The sequence below is a fragment of the Natator depressus genome, chromosome 11, assembly GCF_965152275.1.
Source record: "Natator depressus isolate rNatDep1 chromosome 11, rNatDep2.hap1, whole genome shotgun sequence".
Taxonomy (NCBI): Eukaryota; Metazoa; Chordata; order Testudines; family Cheloniidae; genus Natator; species Natator depressus.
In genome coordinates, this window is record NC_134244.1 from 38,794,733 (window position 1) to 38,819,198 (window position 24,466).

Sequence of the window (24,466 nt, forward strand, 5' to 3'; positions counted from 1 at the left end):
TGGAAGGTGGAAGAACCCACATAGCAGTTTGCCAGTTTTGCTTTAGGGGAAAATCCCTTCCAGGCCACAAACGAAATGTGATGATCAGCCTAGTTCCCAGTTTCAGAGGAGAACTAGCTCATTAGATAAGGATGGAGAAGGGTGGGGCTGGACAAAGCCCAAAATGGCGGCTACTCTGCAGCAAGCAAAAGCAGCTCTCCACTCCTGTCTTGGCAGATGAGAAGCAATCAGCTGGCCCACCATGCCTCCGCTGTTCACTGGCAGCAGGAGTGGACAGGACAGGTTCCGATACTTGGATACCATGCGAGGTGCCGTGCCCCTGCTCCCAGGTCCTGCAGCATGGGGTAGGGGAATGAGAAAGAAGCAGTACCTTCTCCCTCTTCCATACATATATGCTGCAGGCCATCAGGAGGGGATTGTGTGTAGCACTGCCCCCAGCTGCAGCTCCTTGAGATCTCCCCCTACCCCAGGGTGGTGGAGGTGGAGTGTTCCCAGGGAACTGGCTATCCCTGTTGCTCTTGGACCGATCAAAAATGCACCCCAGCTAGCAAGGTGCATTTTCCTTGCTACTTAGATTGCAGTATCTGACCCAGTTGGTGGTACTGTATGCTCTGCATCAGAGGTTCTCAAACTGGGAGGCGAGCCCTGCTGGAGGGGGTGGGGGGTGTGGAATATATTCTGGGTGGGGGCGTGAGAAATTTTAGGGGAAAAAAACTTACTGTGCACATTTTACCCAAAGCAATGAATAATTAGCAACGTTGATTCCTCCAGATATATTAGGTCCTCAGATGGCGCTGTGCATTGACTCTAGATGGCGCCATACATTTTGATGGATTTCTGTAAAACTTGCATAGCATTATACAAAGTCATTGCCATCTATATGTTAATCAGTTTTCTGCGACGCCGTGTGCACATTTAGTTGTAAGCATCGAGCACAATCGCAGTTTTGCTTTTGCTTTTACTACAAATAATAGATTGTTGGCTCAGTTTGAACCCAATGACTTACTGATTTTAGTATTAAGTGAGAGTTGCATGTTTTGTTTTGTTTTATCGGTGTGTATATATACTTGTGTGGCAGGAGGTGGGGGGAGAACGTAAACTACTACAGACACAAAGAAGGGGAGTGTAGTCAAATAAGTTTTGGAACCACTGCTCTACATACTTAAAGCCATTTACCAAGCTAGAAAAATGCATGTTAACATATTCTGTTTATACTTGTTAACATATTCTGTTTATAATCTACAGATTCCGTGACTTTCCGTGACTTCTGGAGCGGCCAGTGTGCCTGGCTCGGGGACAGCTCAGGCAGCCCCTGCGCCAGTCGTACCAGCCACTGCTGGGGCAGTCTTGGGCCACCACACACCCCGCTCCCCGGCAGAATTTGGGTGTGGGAGAGGGCAGGGGGTTGGGGCACAGGATGGGGTGAGGCAGGCTCTGGGCGGCACTTACCTGGGGACTCCCCAGAAACGGCGACCTCCCCCTCGCTCACCTGCTAGGTGGAGGTGTAGCCAGGCAGCTGTGCACACTGCCTCCACCTGCAGGCACCACCCTCAGACCTAGTGCTCTGGGCAGAGGCAGCACACACAGCTGCCTGGCCATGCCTCCACCTAGCAACTGAGTGAAAGGGATGTCGCTACTTCCAGGGAGCCCCCCAGGTAAGTGCCTTCCAGAGCCCGTTTCACCCCGTCCTGTGCCCCTACCTCCCACACCCAAACTCTGCTGCTGGGGGAGGAGGGGAGAGGCACTGAGCCAGGTAGGAAGTCTGCTGGCTCCAACTGCCCCCAGCACCAGCGGGGGTCCCGGGCCATGAGCCGCCTTCCACCCCCACTCCAGCACCAGCAGAGATCCTGGGCCACTGCCTGCCCTCCCCTCCAGCACCCGTGGCGCCCCCAGGCAGCCCCCCCGCCCCCCCCCAAGTTTTAGTCATGGGTATTTTTAGTAAAAATCATGGACAGGTCACAGGCCATGAATTTTTGTTTACTGCCCGTGACCTGTCCATGACTTCACTAAAAATACCTGTGATGAAAATGTAGCCTTATTTATAAGTAGATAACTGATAAAATTGTATTGTTGAATGAAGCTGATTAATCTAACAAGAAATCTGTAGTATCTTTTTCTGTGCTTGCTCTCTCTATCAATCTAGCCATATGAATTTTTTCATAAAACTTATGGTTCTTAATAAAATGTTGCAGGATTAAGACCCTAAAAATTGGGCAGAAATCTAGCTGACTTTTTTTCCTTTACCCTAACGTTTGTAGGCTTAGCAGAATTCAATTTTTATTTTTATTATAATTCTGATTGATAATGTGTATTGGTTAAGCATTTATGTTGATTTCTTAATGTTTATTTTTAAGTATGTTTTATTTTTATCGATTTAAATATAGCTGTGCGAAATTTTGCTTTTAAGCATTTCTTCCTTTTTTTACTCAATTTAAATTTTCACAGTTGCAGGAAATTATGGCAGGAGTCAGACAATATGGGAATCAGACATTCATTGACAGTAGACATTGAGATCCAAAAAGTTAAAGCTGTATAACCATTACAACACAAATTGTCAATATCACATGTCAAAGTATATAAAGTAAATATTCTTAAATCAAACTCTAAGAAGTTCTCAATCAGCATTTTTCTTACTTTGCCTATCTGTAAATTTTGATGATTGTTGATGTAAATATTTTTGTTGTTTTTTGTGTGTATAGTGAAATCTAATCCTTCCAAGCCTATACATATGGCAATACCGTTCTTATTCCATCTCATAAAGGAAGGGAAAGTCTTATATAGGGTCTCAATGTTTTTCAGTGGAATTCATCCTGTGGGACAGAAAGTTAATCATGAGTACTGTAGTGATGTGTGTGTGTGTGTGTGTGCATGTGAATCTATATGTATATATGCTAAACCTTTTGAGGAGAAACAAGCTAAATTGCCTGCCAGAATCTTAAGGTTTTTTATAAATTGTTTTTGTGAATGACTGGGAGTTTGTGGATCATGAGCATTTAGGGAGACACATTGACTGTCGCAGGTGAGTTGTATCTTTAGATCTCTAGAAGCCCTTTTTACAGACAGTTTTTTAAAAGCTTAAAACTACTAGTAACAATAGTCAGATGCTCAAATTGTGATTTGTCATAAGTACAGTAGACTAAAATGTGATCTTAAAACTATAGTTTCATTAGTATTATCAGATATTAGAATTCCAAAAGCTTGCAATCATGTAATATTGCAATGACAACCATTTAAAATTAAAATGCAAAGTAAAATATAAAAATGAAAGATGTATTATAGTGTCAAAAGTGATGATTTTAATAATTTTTCAGGATGAGCGGTGAAGAATTGCCAGAGGTTCCAGTACTTTACAGAGATGTCTCATCCCTTTTGCTCATCCAGATTTTAACCATGCCACAACCATTGCGCAAAGGTATTCTACAAAAATGCATATATTTAAATGATTGTAAACATAACTGTGTGCGTTCATGGTGATTTTAAAAACACAACAAGTCAGAGCTTGTCTGCTGTGTTTTCTGAAAAAGTGACTCTGCCTTTATCTAAAGAAGGTGGCATTGAACAGAAATTTTTGTTGTGGTTTGACAGGCTTATCTGTGTCCCCTGTCTTCTCGCACCTTATCAGTCAACCAATACAATAAAGACCTGAAGCCTGAGAAAAACTATTAAGTTCTTTTACTGGAAAAAACGTGTCCTTTGCGTGACCTTCATCTCTTTTCTCTAGAGGGGCAGCTCAATATTTCAAGTTGAACTGAGTGCCTAAGGGTGAAAGATGGTAATTTATTTTGAGTTTGAGTTCAAATTGCAGCAATCATGTATAATGGGAGGTCACATACAAAGATGTTAATTGCAGTAAGGCAGCAACTATAATGTAGTCAGCATATAGTATAACTTGGTATAAATTCTAAATGGACACTTGTGAACTAAAGTCTTAGTTACCAAAATTCAACATATTTGAAATATATCTATATTTGTAAAAGGACAGTTGACTGTGGCTTATTTTGTGAGTAGTCAATGTATGGCCCTAAACAAGGTGACTTAGGTTGTGATTTCACAATTCTTTATTTTTACTTAGGATGCAACCAGCGGAGGTACTTAGTTGTGTTCTGTTAGTTTGCAGTTAGCTAAGTAAGGGGCCTATTCTCCTCTTGATGCATGCACCTAACTCCCCGTAAGGATAATAGAATCTGTTTGTGCCCAGTGAGAGGGAGCAGACCCTTAAGTGTTGAGTGTTCCACTAAAACTCAGCTCAGGATTGGGAAATTATGGTGTCTGAGTATATCCTTTTGCAATTTTATGTTTTTTGTTTACCTTGTGCTATAAAGTACTTTCTTTGTAATGCACCGAAAAATATGTTCTCTGAATAGTTTGGTATTCTAATAATCTAAAGAATCAAAATTAAGAGTGAGATACAGTTTGTCACAAAAATAAAACATTCATTATACTAATGTGCTTTATTTTAAATATGAGTCTTATCAGAAGGGCTTAACAAACAGGGATAACTGAACCCTAAGGAGACTAAACTGAGGAAAGATGGGATGTTAGATGGGGTGGGATCTGAGTTACCCAGGAAAGAATTTTCTGTTGTATCTGGCTGGTGAATCTTGCCCATATGCTCAGGGTTTAGCTGATTGCCATATTTGGGGTCGGGAAGGAATTTTCCTCTAGGGCAGATTGGAAGAGGCCCTGGAGGTTTTTCGCCTTCCTCTGTAGCATGGGGCACGGGTCACTTGCTGGAGGATTCTCTGATCCTTGAAGTCTTTAAACCACGATTTGAGGACTTCAACACCTCAGACATAGGTGAGGTTTTTCGCAAGAGTGGGTGGGTGAGATTCTCTGGCCTGCGTTGTGCAGGAGGTCGGACTAGATGATCGTAATGGTCCCTTCTGACCTTAGTATCTATGAATCTATCTATGCAAGTGGTCTAAAATTATTCTTTATACAAGGAAGGAATGAACCCTGGTACAAATGATTTAACCTTTCTGGGGCTATTTTATTTAAGAATGTAGGACAGCTTTGCATGCAGGTACACTTTTACATCAGGAAAGACAACTTTCAGTTAATAACAAGGCGTCATGTAGAGAGTTCTGTAAAATGTTATACATCTTCCACAAATTTTTATTTGCTTTTGCTTTTACTCAGAATATGTTCCAGTTGAAAGGGGAAAGGTGAAGGGAAAAGATTGATATAATCTTTCAAATCTAGGAAGTATTAAGTTGGAAATAGAAAAATAGGATTGGTAAAACCAAAGTCCACCACTTTTTGTAATTCTTATTCCATAAAGAAAATTGAACAAAAAGGAGGAAGAACCTTCTTCAACTCTCACTCTCCAAACACAGAGACTGGGAGCTCAGTGAAATGTGTTATTATTTGTACATACAGTAATAGTGATATTTAGCTCTTATGTAATGTGTATGTAATTCACAAAATAAGTATCATGATCACCCTTTTACTTATGGTGAAATTGAGACCGAGAGAGGTAAAGTGACTTGCCAAAGGTCACACAGCAGGTCAGTGGTAGAGCTGAGAATAGAACCCACGTCTCACCATGCGGCTTCCCAAGCTTTCTCCAACTTCTCAGTTTGATTCCAGAGCACAGCAATTGTGGCAGGACTGGACATGAGGATTCTGAGGCAAAGAGGATGGATGGGATGTGGTCTTATACTTACCGTATATACTTGTTCATAAGCCACATTTTTTTAGTAAAAAAGTGGAAGCATCAGCGAAGGGGGTTGGCTTATGAACGGGTATAGAGAGCGGGAGAGGTGGGACACAGCCCCGCCTCCCAACAGAGGGGGCAAGGAGAGGCAGCAGAGCCAGAAGGGAAGAGGTGGGGCCAGAGTCTCTCTGCTTCTGGCCACGCAGATTTCCCCCCAGCCTCCGAAGCAGCTGCAGCTCCGGGGCTGGCAGGCTGCGGCCGTGCCGCTCAGCCCCTCCCCCCAGAGCACGCTGTGGCCACACCACCCGGCCCGCCAGAGCACGCTGTGGCCACACCGCTCAGCCCGCCGGAACATGCTGCGGCCGCGCCGCCCAGTCTGGCCTGCCAGAGCAGCTCCAGCCAGGCCAGAGACATCCTCCCCGGCCCGCCCCAGCTAAGATGGGAGGGGATAGGATGGGGAGAGTGTGGGGGTCCTGGGCTAGGGGTAGGGTCATGGGCGGGGGGGTGGTCACAGGGGTTACTTCCCTGACCTCAGCTTCCCCTGCGTCCCCCCACCCCCACCCCCGCGCACACAAAAAATGTCCCCACCAGTTGCTGTCCCAGCCCGTCAGGGTAAGCAGCTGGCAGGCTGGGAAAGTTTGTTTACTTAGGTTTACTTCCGTGCCTGCGGACGCTCGAGATAAACAAACCGTCTCGGCCTGCCAGCGGCTTATCCTGATGGCCCGGGAGCCAAAGTTTGCCAACATTTGCCAACCCCTGTATTATAGGGTCGTCTTATGAACGGGTCATTAAAAATTTCCATTTTTACTTATCCATCTTTGGGGGGTCGGCTTATAAATGAACCGGCTTATGATTGAGTATATACGGTACCTATCCTATATACTGTACCTATCCCTAGAATGCTCTTCCAATTTTATACTAAAGTATTTCATAGACAAAATGGTACTGCAGTATGATGCTAAACCTACTACCAGGGGACTCTGAGTCATAAGAACAAACAGAAAATCTGTGTATAGAATACATGGAGGTTTTTTTCTCTTTATTTTTTGAGAGAAACAATTTTATATGGGCATTGAGTTCTGCATCATATTACAATACCATTTCTTTGGAGTGCAGACAATTTTAAAGTAATAAAATATTTGTACATTTGATTATGGTCCCTATGGTAAACTACAGTTACCTTATTCTTCAAGTATTTAATATGTCAGTTCATCTTTTTTGCTTCAGATCCATTTTTGAGATCTAATCATATTTACATAGTATTCTTTGAGAACATTAGCACTTACGAAGCAGAACCGAAACTTCATATATTGCCCTTCAAGTAGAGCTCTGGGAATTGCATTAGCTACCTTATTAACTGTTGTACCATCTTGGTGTCTTTTTCATTCCTACATTGATTAAGGCAAAATAATACCATTATAACTGTTCAGTCTCCTCATTCAGAGAGTGAAAATTGATCTGAACCCATCATAAAGAAAGAACACAAATTAAGTCTTTTATTACAGAGAAGCTTAATGATAGAGGTCAGAACATTTACAGGCTCTAGTCACATCAATTTATTAAGATAGGACTAAGAGGGTACACATTGTACGTGTGGAGTGCACCTGCTGTGTGGTGTGACCTGCAAAATAGTCACTGTGTTCATTTGCTGAAACAATTTGTGACTTTTAAAAACCTAAAAAGTCTAAGATGGGCAGAGCTGCTATGTGCTTGACATGCTTGGCATTGTGATTAAGTAAAATTCTCTTCATCTGTGTAGGATACTGTGAATTCATCTTTACAATGTGAGATTAAATATATTGGTCTCTTGAAGCACACTTACATGTATGTGCTTATGAGTTAACATTTGTGCATCATCGTGCGGTGCACAGAATAGACACTTCTCAGGGAGTGAATCAGGATTGTGTAGCAAATGAGGCTATTGTCTGTAGAAGCCCTGGCACATTTGTTGTAGAAGTAGAGAGTTATGTAATGTATGGCAGGAGACTGCAGAAACAGAAAGCGTGGTCTTGTGGTTAAGGCAGTTGAATGCCATCCTTGTGAATTGAATTCTGCCCCTTCCTCTGCCACAATATTCTTAATGCTGGGCAAATCACGTAAGCCAAACTTTTCACAGGTAACCACTCAACATAAGTTCCTCATTTCCTGAGTGCCTGACTTGAGACTGTGGGGTCCGATTTGACTCAAAGCTGTAATGAAGTCAAGGAGAGCTGTGCTTTGAACATATAAAGTATCATATACATGCTAAGTACTCTGAAAAATCAGGATCTGGATGTGTCAAGTTGGGCAACCACAATTGGTAGACACTTTTGACAGTTTTGAACTTGCTTTCTCTGTGATTTTGTGCCCCATCTGTGAAATGGAGACGATGATAATACAGTCTGACAGGGGCGTTGTGAGGATAAATGGATTGTTTGTGAAGAGTACTACAGAAAAGCCCAAGAGGAAATTAATAATTTTGTACTCAGAGCAGGATTTAGATGGTGTGCAGTAAATAAGGCCCAGGGCCACACACTGAACAATGAGGTAAAAATAAATATTAAATAGTTACCCCATTTTCTTCTTTGAGTGATTGCTCATGTGTATTCCACAATAGGTGTGCGTGTTCGCCACGTGCACCGGTGCCGTAAGTTTTTTCCCTTAGCAGTACCTGTAGCAGGAGCGCTCCCCACGACCACTGGAGTGGCACCTGCCTGGCACGGTATAAGAGGAGCTGCACGCTCCCCGCACCCTCAGTTCCTTCTTGCCGCCAGTGAAGGTGCGTTGGAACTGCTCTGCTTCAGCTTTGCTGTAGCTTGTCCCCAGAACTGCTCATTCATTGTGTTACTACCTGTAGTTAGTTAGCTGTTTAGTTAGTCAGTGAAGCCGGGCCGGGGCATGCCCTGCGCAGCTCATGCAGGTGTTCTGTGCCGAGAAGTGACCCGCACGCAGACTGTTTGCGCTGTTTGGGAGAAACCCATATCAGCGAAAGGTGCAAGATTCGCAAGTTGTTTAAGCCTCGGACCAAAAGAGAAATGGACATCAGGCTCCTGGCCATCCTGATGGAGTCGGTGCTGACCCCGACTTCGGCACGCCACTCTGAACTGGTACCCGGCACCGTGGCGTCAGTATGCAGCGACCCTCTGGTGCCACTGACCAGTTGGCACTGCTCCCCGTCCACGGGGCCTGCCAAGAGGGCCAGGAAGACTCCATCTTCGTAGCAGCACTGAGGGAAGTCAGGGACAGAGGCTAGGCCCGTGTCGGGCAGTCCTCGATCCCCACCAGGCCCCAGGCCTTCTACTCAGGTTGAGTAGAGTAGCCTGGCCCCTTTGGAACAGGCCTCTCTGGATGTCCGGATGCCATCCGCGCCTGAAGCCCTCCAGGCGTCCTGGGATGTTATGTCCATGCCGGTGCCCGGAGCACCACCAATGTTGGCCCCACGCTCCAGAGGCAAGCCGCCACTGGGATTTCCGCAGTTGCCTCCGGCCTGGTACCAGTCTTGGTCGAGGGAACGTTCCTGACACCGTTCACCGCCCAGTGACCGCTCAGGGCAGAGTCCATGTGGCTCACCCTCAACGCTAACCAGACTGGCTGGCTGGGTTCCTTCTGGCTAGGACTCTCGGCACCACTTGTCCTCAAGGAGTGAATATTGATGGGGCCGCAGCGGGCGTCGCCAATGGTCCTCATCTCGGAGAGGGTACTGCAGTCTGTCACGGCATGGTCGTCGACGCTGTTCCCACTCGGACTCCCACTCCAAGTCTCTGCCAAGGCATTGCAGCCCCGGGCGTTGATCACTGGCATCTTGCCGCTGTGGGTCCGCCCGTCGAGGCTGTTTGCGGAGCAGCTGTTGCCGTCGATACCAGTCCTCCATGTCGAGATCGCGGTCCCACGGCCGTCATAAATCCTAGCACCACTGTTCCTCCCGGTCCAGAGATAGCAGCAGATCTTACGCCAACCCCGGTCTCCATTTGTAGCCGTCCTTTGGTGGGCCAGGCCAGTCAACCCGAACAGCTGGCCCTGCCGGTGCCACAGCAGGTGCAGTGGCACTGAGCGTCGTGACCGGCCCAATGGTATCAGTGGGCACCGTGGCCTCCGGCGCAGCCACCAGTGGAAGCTCGCTCGGTGGCTGGAGCGTCGGAAGCACCATTGGCCTCCCTCTCCAGACCCCCGAGAAAGGAGTCGATGGGAAGTACGTCCTCGGCACTGTGCCCGGAGTCCAACCAGGTGGTGGGCCCTCCAGTGCCTGCTGACACCCAGAGCACTGCACCGGCCTCCTCGCCCTGCCTGGAGGAGGTGATTGTGGTGTCCGTTCCTGCCCCCTCCCCACCCCCCCGCAGGAGGATTTCAGGGCTCACCAAGAACACTTAAAGAGGGTGGCAGCAAGCCTTCACCTCCAAGCAGAAGAGATGGAGGAGCCCTCAGACTCCCTGTTTAACGTGTTGTCCTCATCAACACCGGGTAGGGTGGCATTGCCTCTCCATGAAGGAGGTGGCTAAAATTTCAAATGCCATGTGGCAAACACCGGCCTCGTTGGCCCCCATTTCTAAAAAGGCGGAACACAAGTACTTCGTACCCACTAAAGGGCATGAGTACCTGTATACCCACCTGGCGCCCAACTCCCTGGTGGTCAAGTCAGTCAACCACAGGGAACGGCAAGGTCAGCCAGCCCTGACCCCAAAGAACAAAGACTCTCGGAGACTAGACTCTTTCAGAAGGAAAATTTATTCGTCTTCGAACTTAGTTACAAGTGGCAAACCATCAGGCTCTCCTGGGCTGGTACAAATTCAATCTGTGGGGCTCCCTGCCCAAGTTTGAGGACTCCCTCCAGGAGTGTGATAGGAAGAAGTTCAGGGCGCTAGTGGAGGAAGGGGCAGCAGCTGCTAGGGCGTCCCTGCAGGCAGCCTCGGATGCTGCGGACATGGCCGCACGATCAATGGCCTCCGCGGTGTCCATGAGACAGGCGTCATGGCTTCTGGTCTCTGGGCTGTCCAGCGAGGCGCAGTCTTCCATGCAGGATCTTCCATTCGATGGGAAGGCTCTGTTTGCAGAGGAAACAGATACAAGGCTGCATGGCATGGAAGACTCCCGCCCGACCCTCCAGACTCCGGGCCTCTATGTCCCGGCTCCAGCAAAACCTAAGTTCAAGCCGCAGCAGACTCCCGTCCAGGCTGCCCTCCTGAAGTATGGGGCCGCCTATAAGAGGCAGTGGGACTATAAGAGACACTCTCAGAGGCGGTCTCGGCCTGTCCCCCAGCCTGGGCAAGCAGGCAGGGAAAAGTCGTTTTTGACAGGACGCTCGGGGGTACCCCGCCAGTCCTCACCAGGGATCCACCCCCAATAAAGCTACCCTTCTCCAATCGGTTGTGTGCTTTCCTCCCAGAATAGTCGCGGCTCACCTCGGACCGATGGGTCCTCAACACGATCTCCCAGGGTTTACTTCCTCCCCGCCCAACCATTCCCCACCCCCATCCCTCTTGGGGGACCCCTTTCATGAAGGTCTGCTCGAGCAGGAGGTAGGGTGGCTCCTAGGACTAGGAGCGATAGAGGCGGTGCTCAAGGAGTTCATGGGCAAGGTGTATTACTCCCGTTATTTCCTTATCCCGAAGGCCAAAGGGGGGCTCAGGCCCATCTTGGACCTGCAAGGTCTGAACCAGTACATGGTGAAACTCAAGTTCCGCATGGTCTCCCTGGCCGTCGTCATCCCCTCCCTGGATCCTGGGGACTGGTACACTGTCCTCGATCTACAGGACGCATACTTCCACATCCACATATTTGAGGGGCACAGGCGCTTCCTCTGTTTTGTGGTGGTACAGAATCATTACCAAGTCATGGTCCTCCCATTTGGTCTGTTGGCTGCCCCCAAGGTCTTTACAAATGCATGTTGGTGGTAGGGAAATATCTGGAACCCCCGCCATCTGAGGTAGGCCACTATCTGGACAATTGGCTTGTCAAGGGCACCTCCTGGTCGCAGGTGAGGGATTACGTGGCGCTCCTCCTGTCCACGTGCACCACCTTGGGCCTGTTGGTAAAAAAAATACCAAGTCCACATTAGTCCCAGTCCAACGCATAGAGTTTATCAGGGTGCTCCTGGATGCAGTGTCGGCCAGGGCCTCTCTCCCGCCAGACAGATTTGAGACCCTGAAAGGTCTCATCAACTCGGTCACAAGATTCCCGGTGACAACAGCCAGGGTTTACCTGCAACTCTTGGGTCACATGTCGGTGTGCACGTACGTGGTCCGTCATGCTAGACTCAGGATGAGGTCCCTCCAGTTCTGGTCGGCCTCGAAGTTCTCCCAGGCCTTGGACAGGATGGACAAGGTCCTCACCATGCTGGACTCTGTGATCACCTTCCTACAGTGGTGGTCCGCCCCAAACAACATGCTCCAAGGGGTCCTGTTCAGGGACAGGGCCCTGTCGTTGGAGCTGGTGTCTGATGCGTCGAACCTGGGTTGTGGGGCCCATGTGGGGATCTTTCAGACTCAAGGCCTGTGGTCGGCTCAAGACCTGACCCTACATATAAATGTCAAGGAGCTCAGGGCAGTGCAGCTGGTGTGTATGGCCTTCCGCTCACACCTGGAGGGCAAGGTAGTCAGGGTCCTCATGGACAACACGGCCTCGACGTTCTATAACAACAGGCAAGGCGGGGCCCGATCCTCTACTCTCTGCCACGAAGCCCTCAGGCTGTGGGACTTCTGTATAACCCACGACATCCTCCTGAAGGCCTTCCACCTAGTGGGTGCCTGGAATGAGAGGGCGGATTTCTTGAGCAGGGACTTTTCCTCGCAACACAAGTGGTCCCTCCACCTGGAAGTGGCCCACCGGCTCTTCCGAAGGTGGGGAACTCCCCAGGTGGACCTACTCGCGACTTGGCAGAACTGGCGATGCTCCTGGTTCTGCTCCGGGGGGGCCTGGGGAGGGGCGCTATCTCCGATGCCTTTCTCCTGTCCGGTCAGGCTGGCTTCACTACACCTTTCCCCCATTCTCTCTAATCAGCAGGGTCCTGGAAAAGATAAAGACAGGCATGGCCCCAGTCCTCCTGATTGCCTCGGCGTGGCCCAGGCAGCATTGGTACGGGACCCTCACGGGCCTGGTGGTAGCTCCACCATGGCCGTTGCCACTCCACCCAGACCTGCTCTCTCAGGACCAGGGCCACCTCCTCCATCCCAACCTAGAGGTGCTTCACCTCACAGCGTAGCTGCTCAGTGGTTAGGTGGAGAGGAAAGGACGTGCTCAGAACAGGTTCAGTGCGTCCTCCTCGAAAGTAGCCTTTCGGGGCCCTCCACTCGCCGCGCTTATTTGGCAAAGTGATCCCGGTTCTCTTGGTGGGTGGCAGACCTTGGTGTCTCCCCGGTGGCTGCCCTGATCCAGCTTATCCTTGATTACCTCCAACACCTGAGGGCCCAGGGCCTGGCGCCCTCATCAGCCGAGGTGCACCTGGCAGCCATATTGGCCTTCCATCCGCTGGTGCAAGGGCACATGGTATTTTCCCATGCTATGACTGGCCTGTTCCTTAAGGGTTTGGACCGTCTTTTTCCGTATTCTAGACCCCCGGTCCCGCAGTGGGACCTAAACCTGATGTTGGCTTGTCTCACGGGGCCCCTGTTTGAACCACTGGCCACGTGCTCCTGGTCTCACCGCTTGTGGAAGGTGGCTTTCCTGGTTGCAATCACGTCGGCCAGGCAAGTCTCGGAGCTCAGGGCCCTGACCTCCGAGCCACCGTTCACGGTCTTTCATAAGGACAAGGTCCAGCTCTGCCCACACCCCGCATTCTTCCCAAAGGTGGTCTCCGCCTACCATATGGGTCAAACATTTTTCTACCGGTCCTCTGCCCCAAGCCTCACCCATCCAGTGAGGAGCGCCGTCTCCACACAGTCGATGTGTGGCGGGCTCTGGCTTTCTACCTTGAGCGGACTTGTCCCCCTGCCACCCATTGTGAGGGCACACTCGACTCGGGCGCAGGCCTCATCGGCTGCCTTCGTGGCCCACGTCCCAGTCCAGGACATTTGTAGGGCCGCCACGTGGTCTTCGGTTCACACGTTCACCTCGCACTATGCGATCGTCCCCCAAACCAGGGATGACGCCAGGGTTCGGCAGGCTGTCCTCTGTCCTGGGAACGTGTGAACTCCTACCCACCTCCATCAGATATAGCTTGGAATCACCTATGGTGGAATACACATGAGCAATCACTCGAAGAAGAGAAGACAGTTACCTTTTCCGTAACTGGTGTTCTTCGAGATGTGTTGCTCATGTCTATCCCACATCCCGCTCTCCTTCCCCTCCATCGGAGTTGTCTGGCAAGAAGGAACTGAGGGTTGGGGGAGCATGCAGCTCCCCTTATACTGCACCAGGCAGGCGTAACTCCAGGAGTCGCGGGGGGCGCTCCCCCCTATGAGTACTGCTAGGGGAAAAACTTCCAGCACTGGTGCACGTGACGAGCGCGCACACCTATTGTGGAATAGACATGAGCAACACATCTCGAAGACCACCAGTTACGGAAAAGGTAACTGTCTTTTCCCAGAACACAGAAAAAGGCAGACATCTTGTGGAAAAAATAGTATGAGATTGTATAGTAAAAGACTTGTTTCATAATTCATAAACACCAGGGGCCCAAATGAAGGTTGTACAGGCAAACTAGCAAATAATTTGGGGGCAGGAGCGGGGAGAAGGTTTAATGACCAAGCCAAAGGGCAAATCCTTTTTAAAATCTTGTCTGAAAGCACAGTGCCCCCAGTAATATGCAAGGACATTGGTCTAGTACTGACTGAAAGAAGAGCACAACCTATTGAATAACCAAAATATGGAGCTCAGTTCTTCCTCTGTTCAGCTTGGCACTCAGCCACGGGAATGAGGTGGGCATGAACCATCAGAGAACTGCTTATAGCTTCCTGCTTCTTCACCAGCTCAGCATGAGCATCTGTGAAAGCAGCCTGGGAGCTGCACTACTTTATGCCACTCTAAGGTTAAGTGACTTGTAGCCTATCATAAGGGAAGTAATGTTTGCCTCCATTGCCCATTTAGAACCTGAATCTCCCTCGGCACTATAAAGGGGCCAGCAGCACCTCAGGTGAACATTAACATTTATCTTTCATCACTGGATACGTATCTTGACTAAATAGAGAAAAAGTATTAGCTTAAATAGTAAATATTTCAGTTTCTACACTGAAAGTAGATTATGTATACACAGGGCTTTTGGATAGCCTTTCATGGATTATTTTACATTTTAATGCTGACTTCCTTTTTTTAAAATGTTTTTTCAAATATCTGTTTAAGTTTCAGTGAAAGAAAAAGGTTTATTTAGGTAAGGTGACTATTTCCAGTTTATGCAGAATTGCTAACCTTTTCCTTTGAATGTGTTTACTCAGCAAGCTCTCTTATTGCAGTTGTTGCCTTCCAGCATATGACATTTAATTTTATATAAATGACCGAATAAAAAGGCATATGCCGAGTTATCAATAAATGACTTATCACAGTACTGCGAGGATTAGGGGGTCCACCAGCCTTTCCTTTATAAACTCTATAATGGACTTCAGTGTAGGTTGTGTAAAGATATATTAAAGATAAATGGGATGACTTTTGCACACAATTGTTTCACCCCCATCAGCTGTACAGTTAACAAATAATAAAAGACACACTGCCTGGATATTTTAGTCATGTAAATGCAAAATGAGAATACTACACCAATGTGCAGTGGTCTCATTAATATAACTTTGTTTTATTTCTAACATGCAACAAACAATAGTAGGTATTAATATGTTATTTATAGTAGATGCCCCACTGCAAACACCTTCTGCCTTTTGAGTGTGAGTGGGGGTGTGTTGGACTCCCAAAGGGCCTAAAGTTCATATTGTGAAAAAACTAACCTGCAAATTTTATTTTTATTAATTTTTTTAATTAAAGTACAAAAAGCATAACCACATTTAAAAAACCCCTGCATTTTGACCTACCTAAATACAATGGCTGAATTTAGTTTTGTTAGGATGAAAATTTACATACCCTAAATCTCTATTGACTAGGACTTGCTATGTCTACACTGTAGATGGGAAGTGTGTCTCCCAGCCCTGGTAGACAGGCATGTGTTAGCTCTGCTTAAGCTTGAGCACCAAAAATAGCAGTGTGGACTTTGCAGCATAGGCTAGCCTTGGAGTACGGCCCCAGAGGATTGGGCGGGCTTGTACTCGGGGTGGCTAGCTCATGCCACTAACCATGCTGCAACATTCACACTGCTTTTTCTAGCACACTAGCTTGAGCAGACTTAGAATGTGTCTGTTTACTGGGGCTGGGGGGCACACATCCAGCTGCAGTGTAGACATACCCTGAAGTCCATGAAAGCTATGCAGTGGTGCAGGACTTGAGGGGAGGGGGGTCAACCGAAAATAATTCACATGTAGCATTTGAACTCTTCTGACTGCCTCAGGGCAGTTTTAAGTTTTGCTGGTAGCAAGAGCCCACTAGGGTCATTTATTCTTGCCTTGGATTAGTGGAATGCAAGATGCCATGTGCTCTCCTGTCATTTTTTGAGGGGTTTAGAAAAGACTTCTCACCCTATGGCACAAGAAAGCAAAGCAAAGGGGCCTCAATAGAAATCAAGGAAATGGCATTTAAAGATATCAGAGTAGCAGCCGTGTTAGTCTGTATTCGCAAAAAGAAAAGGAGTACTTGTGGCACCTTAGAGACTAACCAATTTATTTGAGCATAAGCTTTCGTGAGCTACAGCTCACTTCATCGGATGCAGTGAGCTGTAGCTTACAAAAGCTTATGCTCAAATAAATTGGTTAGTCTCTAAGGTGCCACAAGTACTCCTTTTCTTTTGACATTTAAAGAGACACTTTCAAGATAAAAGGTATATTATATAAAAAAAGCTCTTTGTAACAATAGCTTTATTAGAATTAAAATATATTTTAAAAACTTATTTTATTTTTACTGTTTATGATGTTTGTTGACCTTGTGTACTTTGCTCAGGTTGGAGAGAAACTAGACTGGTTTATTTAAGTCATTCTCCATTCCATTAAAATCAGTTTAATCTTTCAGTTCTGACTCTATTCTACTTAGGTTATTTCACAGCACCCAACACTGTATCTTAGTTCCTTCTAGAATTATGAAATGAAACAAGTAGACAAATATCTATCAAATGCAGTTCCTCTTCATTCCTGTACTGCTCCTTACTCCCAGGCGAAAACGTATTGTTAGTGTGCATGTGTGGTTTTTAAAAGTAAGCTAATGTGGTAATACTGTTCTTAGAAAAATGCAAGACTGAAAAAATAAGTCTTGCATTTGTACTGCACTGTGGTGCAGTTTGTGGTACTCCTTAGATCCTGCAGGAGAGAGTTCTACAGTATGGGCTGGCCCCCAGGAAAGCCCTGATTTCTGTACAGATGGGCTTCACCCTTGAGGCAGATACCAGAGGAGTGGAGCCACACTGAGGGCAGTTCTGGTCCCTGAGGGACCAGCTATTTTAGGTATCCTGTGCCTGGCTGTTCAGGGTTCTGAGAATCAGGATGCAGATCTTAAACTTAACATCATGCTCTACAGGGAGCCAGTGGCAGGAGAACAACACTGGGCTGATGTGCTCTCCGTAACTTTTGTGCTGATGAGACCTGCTGCTGCGTTCTGCGCCAGGTGCAGTCCTTTCAGGGTTGATGTTTCCCTAACAAAATAGACTGCACTGCTATTATCCAGATAGAAGGTGGAGTTATGTATTATTGTGACTAGGTTATCATTAGCAAGGGTGAAACTATTTCCATGCTGTTGGTGTTTGGGTTTTCAACATCACTAAGGAATGCTTTTCACAGCTATTTCTATTGGATTTTTAAAATAAATTTTTAAACAAAAACAACATTTTGGGCTCCAAATACTTGAGTGTCCCTTTACACAGCCTACGATAAAGCCTGCTCGAAAACAGAGTTTATAAAGGAAAGGCTGGTAGACCCCCTAATCCTAGCAGTACTGCAAGGTATCTCTGTATTATGTATGTATTGAGGTATTTTATGTGAAATATTTCGTTATTTTACTGCTGTACATTGTATAAATCACATTTTCTGCAAATTGTAAATTCTTAACCTAATTCTTTTGATGTTACCAAGTAATTTAAATTGGTTCTGCTAAATTCTGGCTTCTGCTAAAATTTCTGCACATCAGAAAAAAAATTCATCTTTTACTATTAATGCAAACAATGCAAGTATTTTGTAAGTAGAACAACAAAAGCATGATAGATCTTTAATTTCAGCAATAATAATGTGTAAAATGGACATGCAAAAAGTTTATAGTTAATCTATGTGGTAGTTATCCCATAATGTCATTATAAGTAGGGCCCTACCAAATTCACGGTCCATTATGGTCAACTTCACAGCCATAGGATTTGAAAATTGGTAAATTTCATGTTTTCAGATGTTTAAATCTGAAATTTCACAGTGTTGTAACTGTGGGAGTCCCGACCCAAAAGGGTATGGGGGGGGGTCACAAATCTGTTGTAAGGGGGGGTCATGGGATTGTCACCCTAATTTCAGTGCTGCCTTCAGGGCTGAACAGAGTGGGGAGGAGGGGTGTGGAGCTATCTGCAGCTGGGAGAGATTCCAAAGAGCAAGTCCTGTCTTGCCCCAGCCTGCCTGGACTAGCAGCTAGGAGCCCCCTTTGCTGGGGTGCTCCTAGCAGCACAGGGAAGATCAGATCCAACTTCACAAGCCTCCTCCAGCGACAGGAACCTCCAGGCCTGCTGCCCAGTCCCAGAGCATCCTGCAGCAGGGGGAGGCACCCAGAGGTGGGTCTGGTCTCTCCCGCCTCTCCCTCCACCCGAGCAGCTATGCAGGGGATGGACAAGTCCTGTCCCTCCCCAGCCCAGCTGGAACTAGGATCCCCCTTTGCTGGGGTGCTCCTAGGAACAAGGAGACATTGGATTTAACGGGGAAGGGCTTATTTCACGGGTCTGTGTCGCGTTTTTCACCGCTGTGAAATTGATAGGCCCCTAATTATGATCATTGTTACTTTTTTGTACTGCAGTAGAGCCCAGAGCTCCAAACTGGACTGGGGACCCAGTGTGCTGTACACACTTATAGTATAGACCTTATCATCTAGCGAGGTTAAGACATGACAGTTGGGTGTAGAATACAAGTGAATGACAAGGAGGAGGAAGACAAGTGTAACATTTATAGCTTACATACACAATCTTATCCTAGGTGCACTGTTTGGAGTGTGTTAAAAAAAAAAATTAGAACAGGTGCATGAGAAACTCTAAGGAAGGCCACCTCCCTAGCTATTATCACTAGGCATCATGACAGAGTCCTGCTATCATAGGCAACATGACAGAGGTGAGTCTTACTAAGAGATTTGAAGGGGAGACAAAGGTAGTGGCTATGCAGACTGGGTGAGGAGGGTGTCCCAGTTTTACAGTAAGAATTATGAAGTTGTATTTCTTTTCATTTACCCTTTCATGATGTAAAATTAATACACAGTCTCTTGTTGGCTCAGATCTCTATGTGCTGCCACAAGGGGGATCAAAATTGAGGACCTGAGTTCAGTCCTAAACTAGAATGGAATCAATTGTCTGTAGATGTAGCCATGTAAAGCTGCGAGTGTGCGTGCGCATGCATGGCCTTTAAACTGTGGATCTCCTTCCCTGCGTGAATCGAAGAAGGCTGGTCTTTGGAGGTGGAAACGCCATGACAATGGAGCCTCTGGAAGAGGAACAAAAGAAGGGCTTGGGTTGTGGGGGGCTGTGATAGAGGCTCAGGAGATTGTCCTCTCTCTGGGGAGGATGTGGGAGTAGAAGATGACATATACTATGAAATCCATTATAAGAAAACTAGTGTAATTATGTTGAGATAAGAAGTAAAGCCCGTGCATTGGTTTGTTTAATATGGGATGCATATGGTGATACAAAAACTAGTACCTTTTCAACTACATAGACTATTTAGATGTAAATTGTGCTTAGTAAATATATGCTGTTCAGATAGTGTTTAAAGAATGTGAAAATCCATAGGTTTCTGTCTGTGTATGGATTTCTTGTGAGCATTTACTAAACAAAAAGACAAAAATGGACACTAGTTCACAAATGAATCCTGCAGTTTAATGTTGGGTCCGAGGACCAAGAACCCCTGCTGCACCCCCTCAGTCTTGCTTATATGCTGGATAAGCACTTAATTAAATCCACATCAACTCCTGTATGTTTTCATGCACAAAGCTCACTCAGCACTTGGTTAAGGAGGAATGAATTTAAGCCAGTTTTGGTTTGTTGTTGCATCATATTATGTAACTAAAAGTGAACCAAAATCTGGGGAGCACTTGTTTTAAGCGCCTAACTCCTGTTATTTTTAATAGGAATCAGAGTTACATCGATGCTAGTATGGAAGATTGTCCCCTTAGTATGGGACTGATTTGACTTGAAGTAAGAAAGGGGTAGGTCATGCAAACTTAAGTTTTAAAGTTGATCTGCAAAATTGAAAATAAATGAAATTGTTTGGAGGAGGGAGTGCTGTAAGCCTCTAATAAGATGAGAAAAAGGGACATTTAGCACATCTGCACCTTAACCCTCACTTTCACCTTTCTTCTCTTTCAAATGTTGTGAAGTCTGGTTCTGCCTCTGATTGCCAGCTGCTCACAGCTGATTTCAGAGCAGTTCCCTGTACCCACTGCAGACTGGAGTTTTCCTGTAGGGAGAGATGTCCTGTCTGTCTATGTAATCTATATATCTATAGTGTGGGTGGGTGGGTATGCATACACATCTAAATACAATTCTGAGGGCTTCTGAAAGAAAAGAGAAACCTCTTTCTAAAAAAGTTGAAACATAATTCATATTTTTATATATAAGAATACAACAGGATTTATCTTAGCTCCACATCCCAGCTCTGTTTTCTACTAAGGTTCAGGCACAGGTGTGGTACTGTATTAAGTAGGAACTAGTGACTTGTGGCGGGTCTGGAATTTCAGTATCTGAAAAATGAAAGTGGAGAGTCAGGAATTAAGCTAAAAAAATGTGCTGAATGCCCCTGTTACTGTGATTATTTGGGTCATTCAGCACCTATTTCAGTATTTGTTAGAACTGTGATTAACCCAGATATTTGAATCAGGTTTGCGGACATGATAAGATAGACAATTTGCTCTAGATAGACAATTTGCTCTAGTCTACAACTCTCAGTCGATTGTGGTGAACATCTTATCAGTAACTCTTTACAATAACGTGAGCATGACAAATGTTGTGAAGCCCCTAGAAGGAAGTCACTGCTGATCAAGATTGAGATGAATTTTCAGGGCAATGAAAGTATACTTGTACTATACCTCTTTTGTACATTGAAGACTTCACAGCCTCCAGGGCTGTCTGCCATAACTTTCTAACGCACTGAGGGTATGTAAACAAAACAAGGAAAACCCCACGGCTTGCCCGTGCCAGCCAACTTGGGCTCATGGGGCTCGGGCTGCAGCCTGGCCTCTAGGACCCTGTGAGGTGGGAGAGTCCCAAAGCTTGTACTTTAAAAATGATTTTGTGCTCTTTGGATTTTTTCATATTGAATTGATTGTTCATTGGAGAAGCATTTTATTTGCAAATTGAAAGAGACTGTGTAATTGGTCTATAATAAACTGAAGTCATGGGTTAAAAAATGTGAAAGACAATGACTCTTTGTTTACTTTATAGAACACTTTACCTGCATTATAAAGGTGCTGTTTACATTATTGTATACCCAAGTCCTAGCAGCATTTTCTGTAAAATGCAGCGCTGAAGACAGAGTGGCATGGAAGAACTCAGGAGCTCTGAAAAAGGTTGGTCAGTTTACTAAAATCTAAATATTGATAAGATTGTCTATTAAATTTATCAAAAAGAAAAGGAGTACTTGTGGCATCTTAGAGACTAACCAATTTATTTGAGCATAAGCTTTCGTGAGCTACAGCTCACTTCATCCGATGAAGTGAGCTGTAGCTCACGAAAGCTTATGCTCAAATAAATTGGTTAGCCTCTCAGGTGCCACAAGTACTCCTTTTCTTTTTGAGAATACAGACTAACACGGCTGTTACTCTGAAACCTGTTATTAAATTTATGAAGCATTTATTAGTATATTATATCAATTCACTGGTGAACTTAATGTAGAATAGGTGTGGCCTAGCATCATTAGAATTTCATCTCTGGTTCAACTCCTGTGCAAGTAACAAGTGAATCAGATTTGTTTCATTTTAGCTTAATCTCAGTGGACTCTACTATACATTTTGGCATAAGTAAGTATCTTTGTAATATATCAAAGTTCTAGTATTGTTTTACTATAGATTTGCAGAGTTGTGCTTAAAAGCTTACATGCTGCCTCTGTGTCTAGTGGTGTAAGTCCCTCACTGACAGGATCACTAAAATCTACAAAAGTGCTAATAAAAATATTTCAAGTAGTATTTTAATTTTACACATTAGTCCTGCTTTTCATTTTTTAAAAAATCCATGTATGGATTGGTTTAGTACATTTTTGGTTAATATATGATGGTGTCAATGTGGTGTTGCCAGGACAGGGAAATTTTTAAGGTGACCTGTCCAAAGTCAACTTTAGATCTCAAAATTGGTTATTGGAAATTGTTAATTAACTGTTGGAATAGAAATAAAATTCTTCATTAGGTCCAACCATGGTACAATTGGTCATTCCCCCAGTGCAGAAGATTATTCTTCTGCTTCTCACGAACAGAAAGTCCTGTCTGTTCTTTTCTGTGTGTGTAACTTTGTGTTTGAATGACAGTGGAAATCAGATAAAGACACTTTTATTTGAAGAGGTTTTGGAAGTTTCACAGTGTGCCATTGATAAAGAACTGATTTATAGACTGGGAATAAGACTTTCTGTTAAACTGATTCTGTAGCTAGATATAATGGAATAGAATAGAGTATTCCTCTCACTGTAAAATTGAAGTCCTGTTAGATGTACCAGACAGCAATCTAATATACTTACTTGAGTAAATAAAAAAGCAAGTTGTCTGCAAAGAAAATATGGAATTTTCTAGTTTTGTTCATAGTTATTAATCACTAGCCATGTGCAATGCTCTCAAAATATGCAATATGTGATGCACAACTGAGAAAGGAACCAGAGGAGGAATTTAGCCATATTGTGGGCCAGACAGGTAATCCTCCTTCCTGCCATTAGTAGTATTTATAAGGAAACTGAGACACCTGGCCTACTTTTCCCATGTAAGCACAAATTGGCCATGCTTGTCAGCACATACAACACTACAGTTTTTAAGTGCAGGTCAGTAGTTTGTCAAGAGGGGGCTAAGTAATGAAATTTTGTTATGTGCTATTTGGTATCTGAGGATACTGTGCAATAGGATGGATGCTGCATTATTGTTAAATAAATATTTTTTCATAGGATACTGTCATAATAAGAGTTCAATTTCAAACCCACAATTTTAGCATGAGGTCTGTGCACTTTTTTGTTTATCTAAATGAGACCTAAGTGACAGACAATTTTACAGGTATAAATCTGTGACGGAGAGTGTTTGAAAGTGCTGCCAGTTTATATTTTTTCACAGTCAAGTTGATAAATGTAGGCAGCTTTTTTATCCTTCATAAAATGTTAGTAGAATGGGTCAAGTTTTATCTGAACATATATTTTAAATGTTTCAACAGCTATCTACAATGAAATATTTTATTGTATGAAAATAGAGAATGATGGCATACTGTAGTCAGGTTTGCTACATGCTAAGATTTTCTCTCTCTAGTAGAATAATAGCTTTTTTAGCACATAAGGTAGTTTGTGCCTTAGGGTTGCAAATTATGTTCATGGATCAGCAAATGGATTTATGAAGTAGCAGAGTTTTTTCATCTTAAAGGCACTGAGAATCACAAGTGGTGAAACCTCTTGACATATGCAGCTAAATATGTATTGGTAACATATTTTTGTATTCTAGAAAGAAAAACTGGCATTTTCATTGGCATTCCTGTCTCTGACAGATGTTAATAAAGTTATGTGGGTAGTAGTTTTACATTATATGACACCCTGCTGCTGAAGGCTGTTCAGGGTTTGTGTAGGTAAATCAAAGTGAATGGTAACTGAAAGTCTATCAATTCAAGAAGGTTGACATATTCTCCGCACCCCCCCACCCCCCTTTGGGTACAGAGAGCCCACTGACCACTTCATACGCCACTTTAGGTAAAGCATGAGAGAGGCAGAGAACTACCCACTGGACACAGAACTACCCACTGCACCCTTCAGCAGACATAGTCCAATAGTGGCAATTAAAGCATCTCCGGTAGCTCCTGACACCAGCCTGCCTTCCCTGCCTGTTTCTGGCAGATGCCTTAGTACAGCTGGCATGTGTACAGGGCTTACAGGTTCAGGTAGTAGCTCAATGTCAAGTTTGTTTTCTTTACTCCTTTTCATACTGAGCTCAGCCATGAGATTATCTGAAACCCAGCCCAGGGAAACCCTAATCACTCTGCAAGCTGCATGTAGCCTTTTGGTGACTGGGGGAATAAGGAAGGAGAAGCAGTAATGAGGAGGGAGCAAAAGAAGAAAAAAGATTTTAAGAAAGAAATTAAAGACCAGGGTTAAGGCTAGGCTGGAAATGGTAGATGAGAGTGTGAATGGGCAGAAGAAAGGACATATAGTGGTGCTGAGAGTCCTGGAGAGGTGGAACACGGGGTGAAAAGAGGAACATCTCTTTGCCAAATCATCACAAGAGGAGCCTCCAACAAAATAGATTGGAGACCATTGGCTTAAAGCCTGAGCTAAGGGCCTAAATGGGGAAAAGGTATTTGGCCTGGCCCCTGCGGTGAATTTCACCCTCAGTGAGGAGTTTAAACTCCTAGAAAGAGATGATTAACCTTGTTGTACATTAGGGAAATGAATGTCAGTTTTTATACAGCATTGTATGGTAGAG

General features: G+C 45.2%; 1 protein-coding gene across 3 annotated transcripts in view; it reads left to right on the forward strand.

Moving 5' to 3' along the window:
* The window catches only part of UBR3 (ubiquitin protein ligase E3 component n-recognin 3), a 209,644-nt gene that overhangs the window by 167,972 nt on the left and 17,206 nt on the right, over positions 1-24,466 (forward strand). For all 3 annotated transcript variants that reach the window (XM_074967530.1, XM_074967531.1, XM_074967532.1), the window contains 2 exons: positions 3,312-3,412; positions 21,258-21,382. In XM_074967530.1, coding sequence (XP_074823631.1) covers positions 3,312-3,412; positions 21,258-21,382 — 226 coding nt within the window. The remainder of the gene's footprint in view (positions 1-3,311; positions 3,413-21,257; positions 21,383-24,466) is intronic.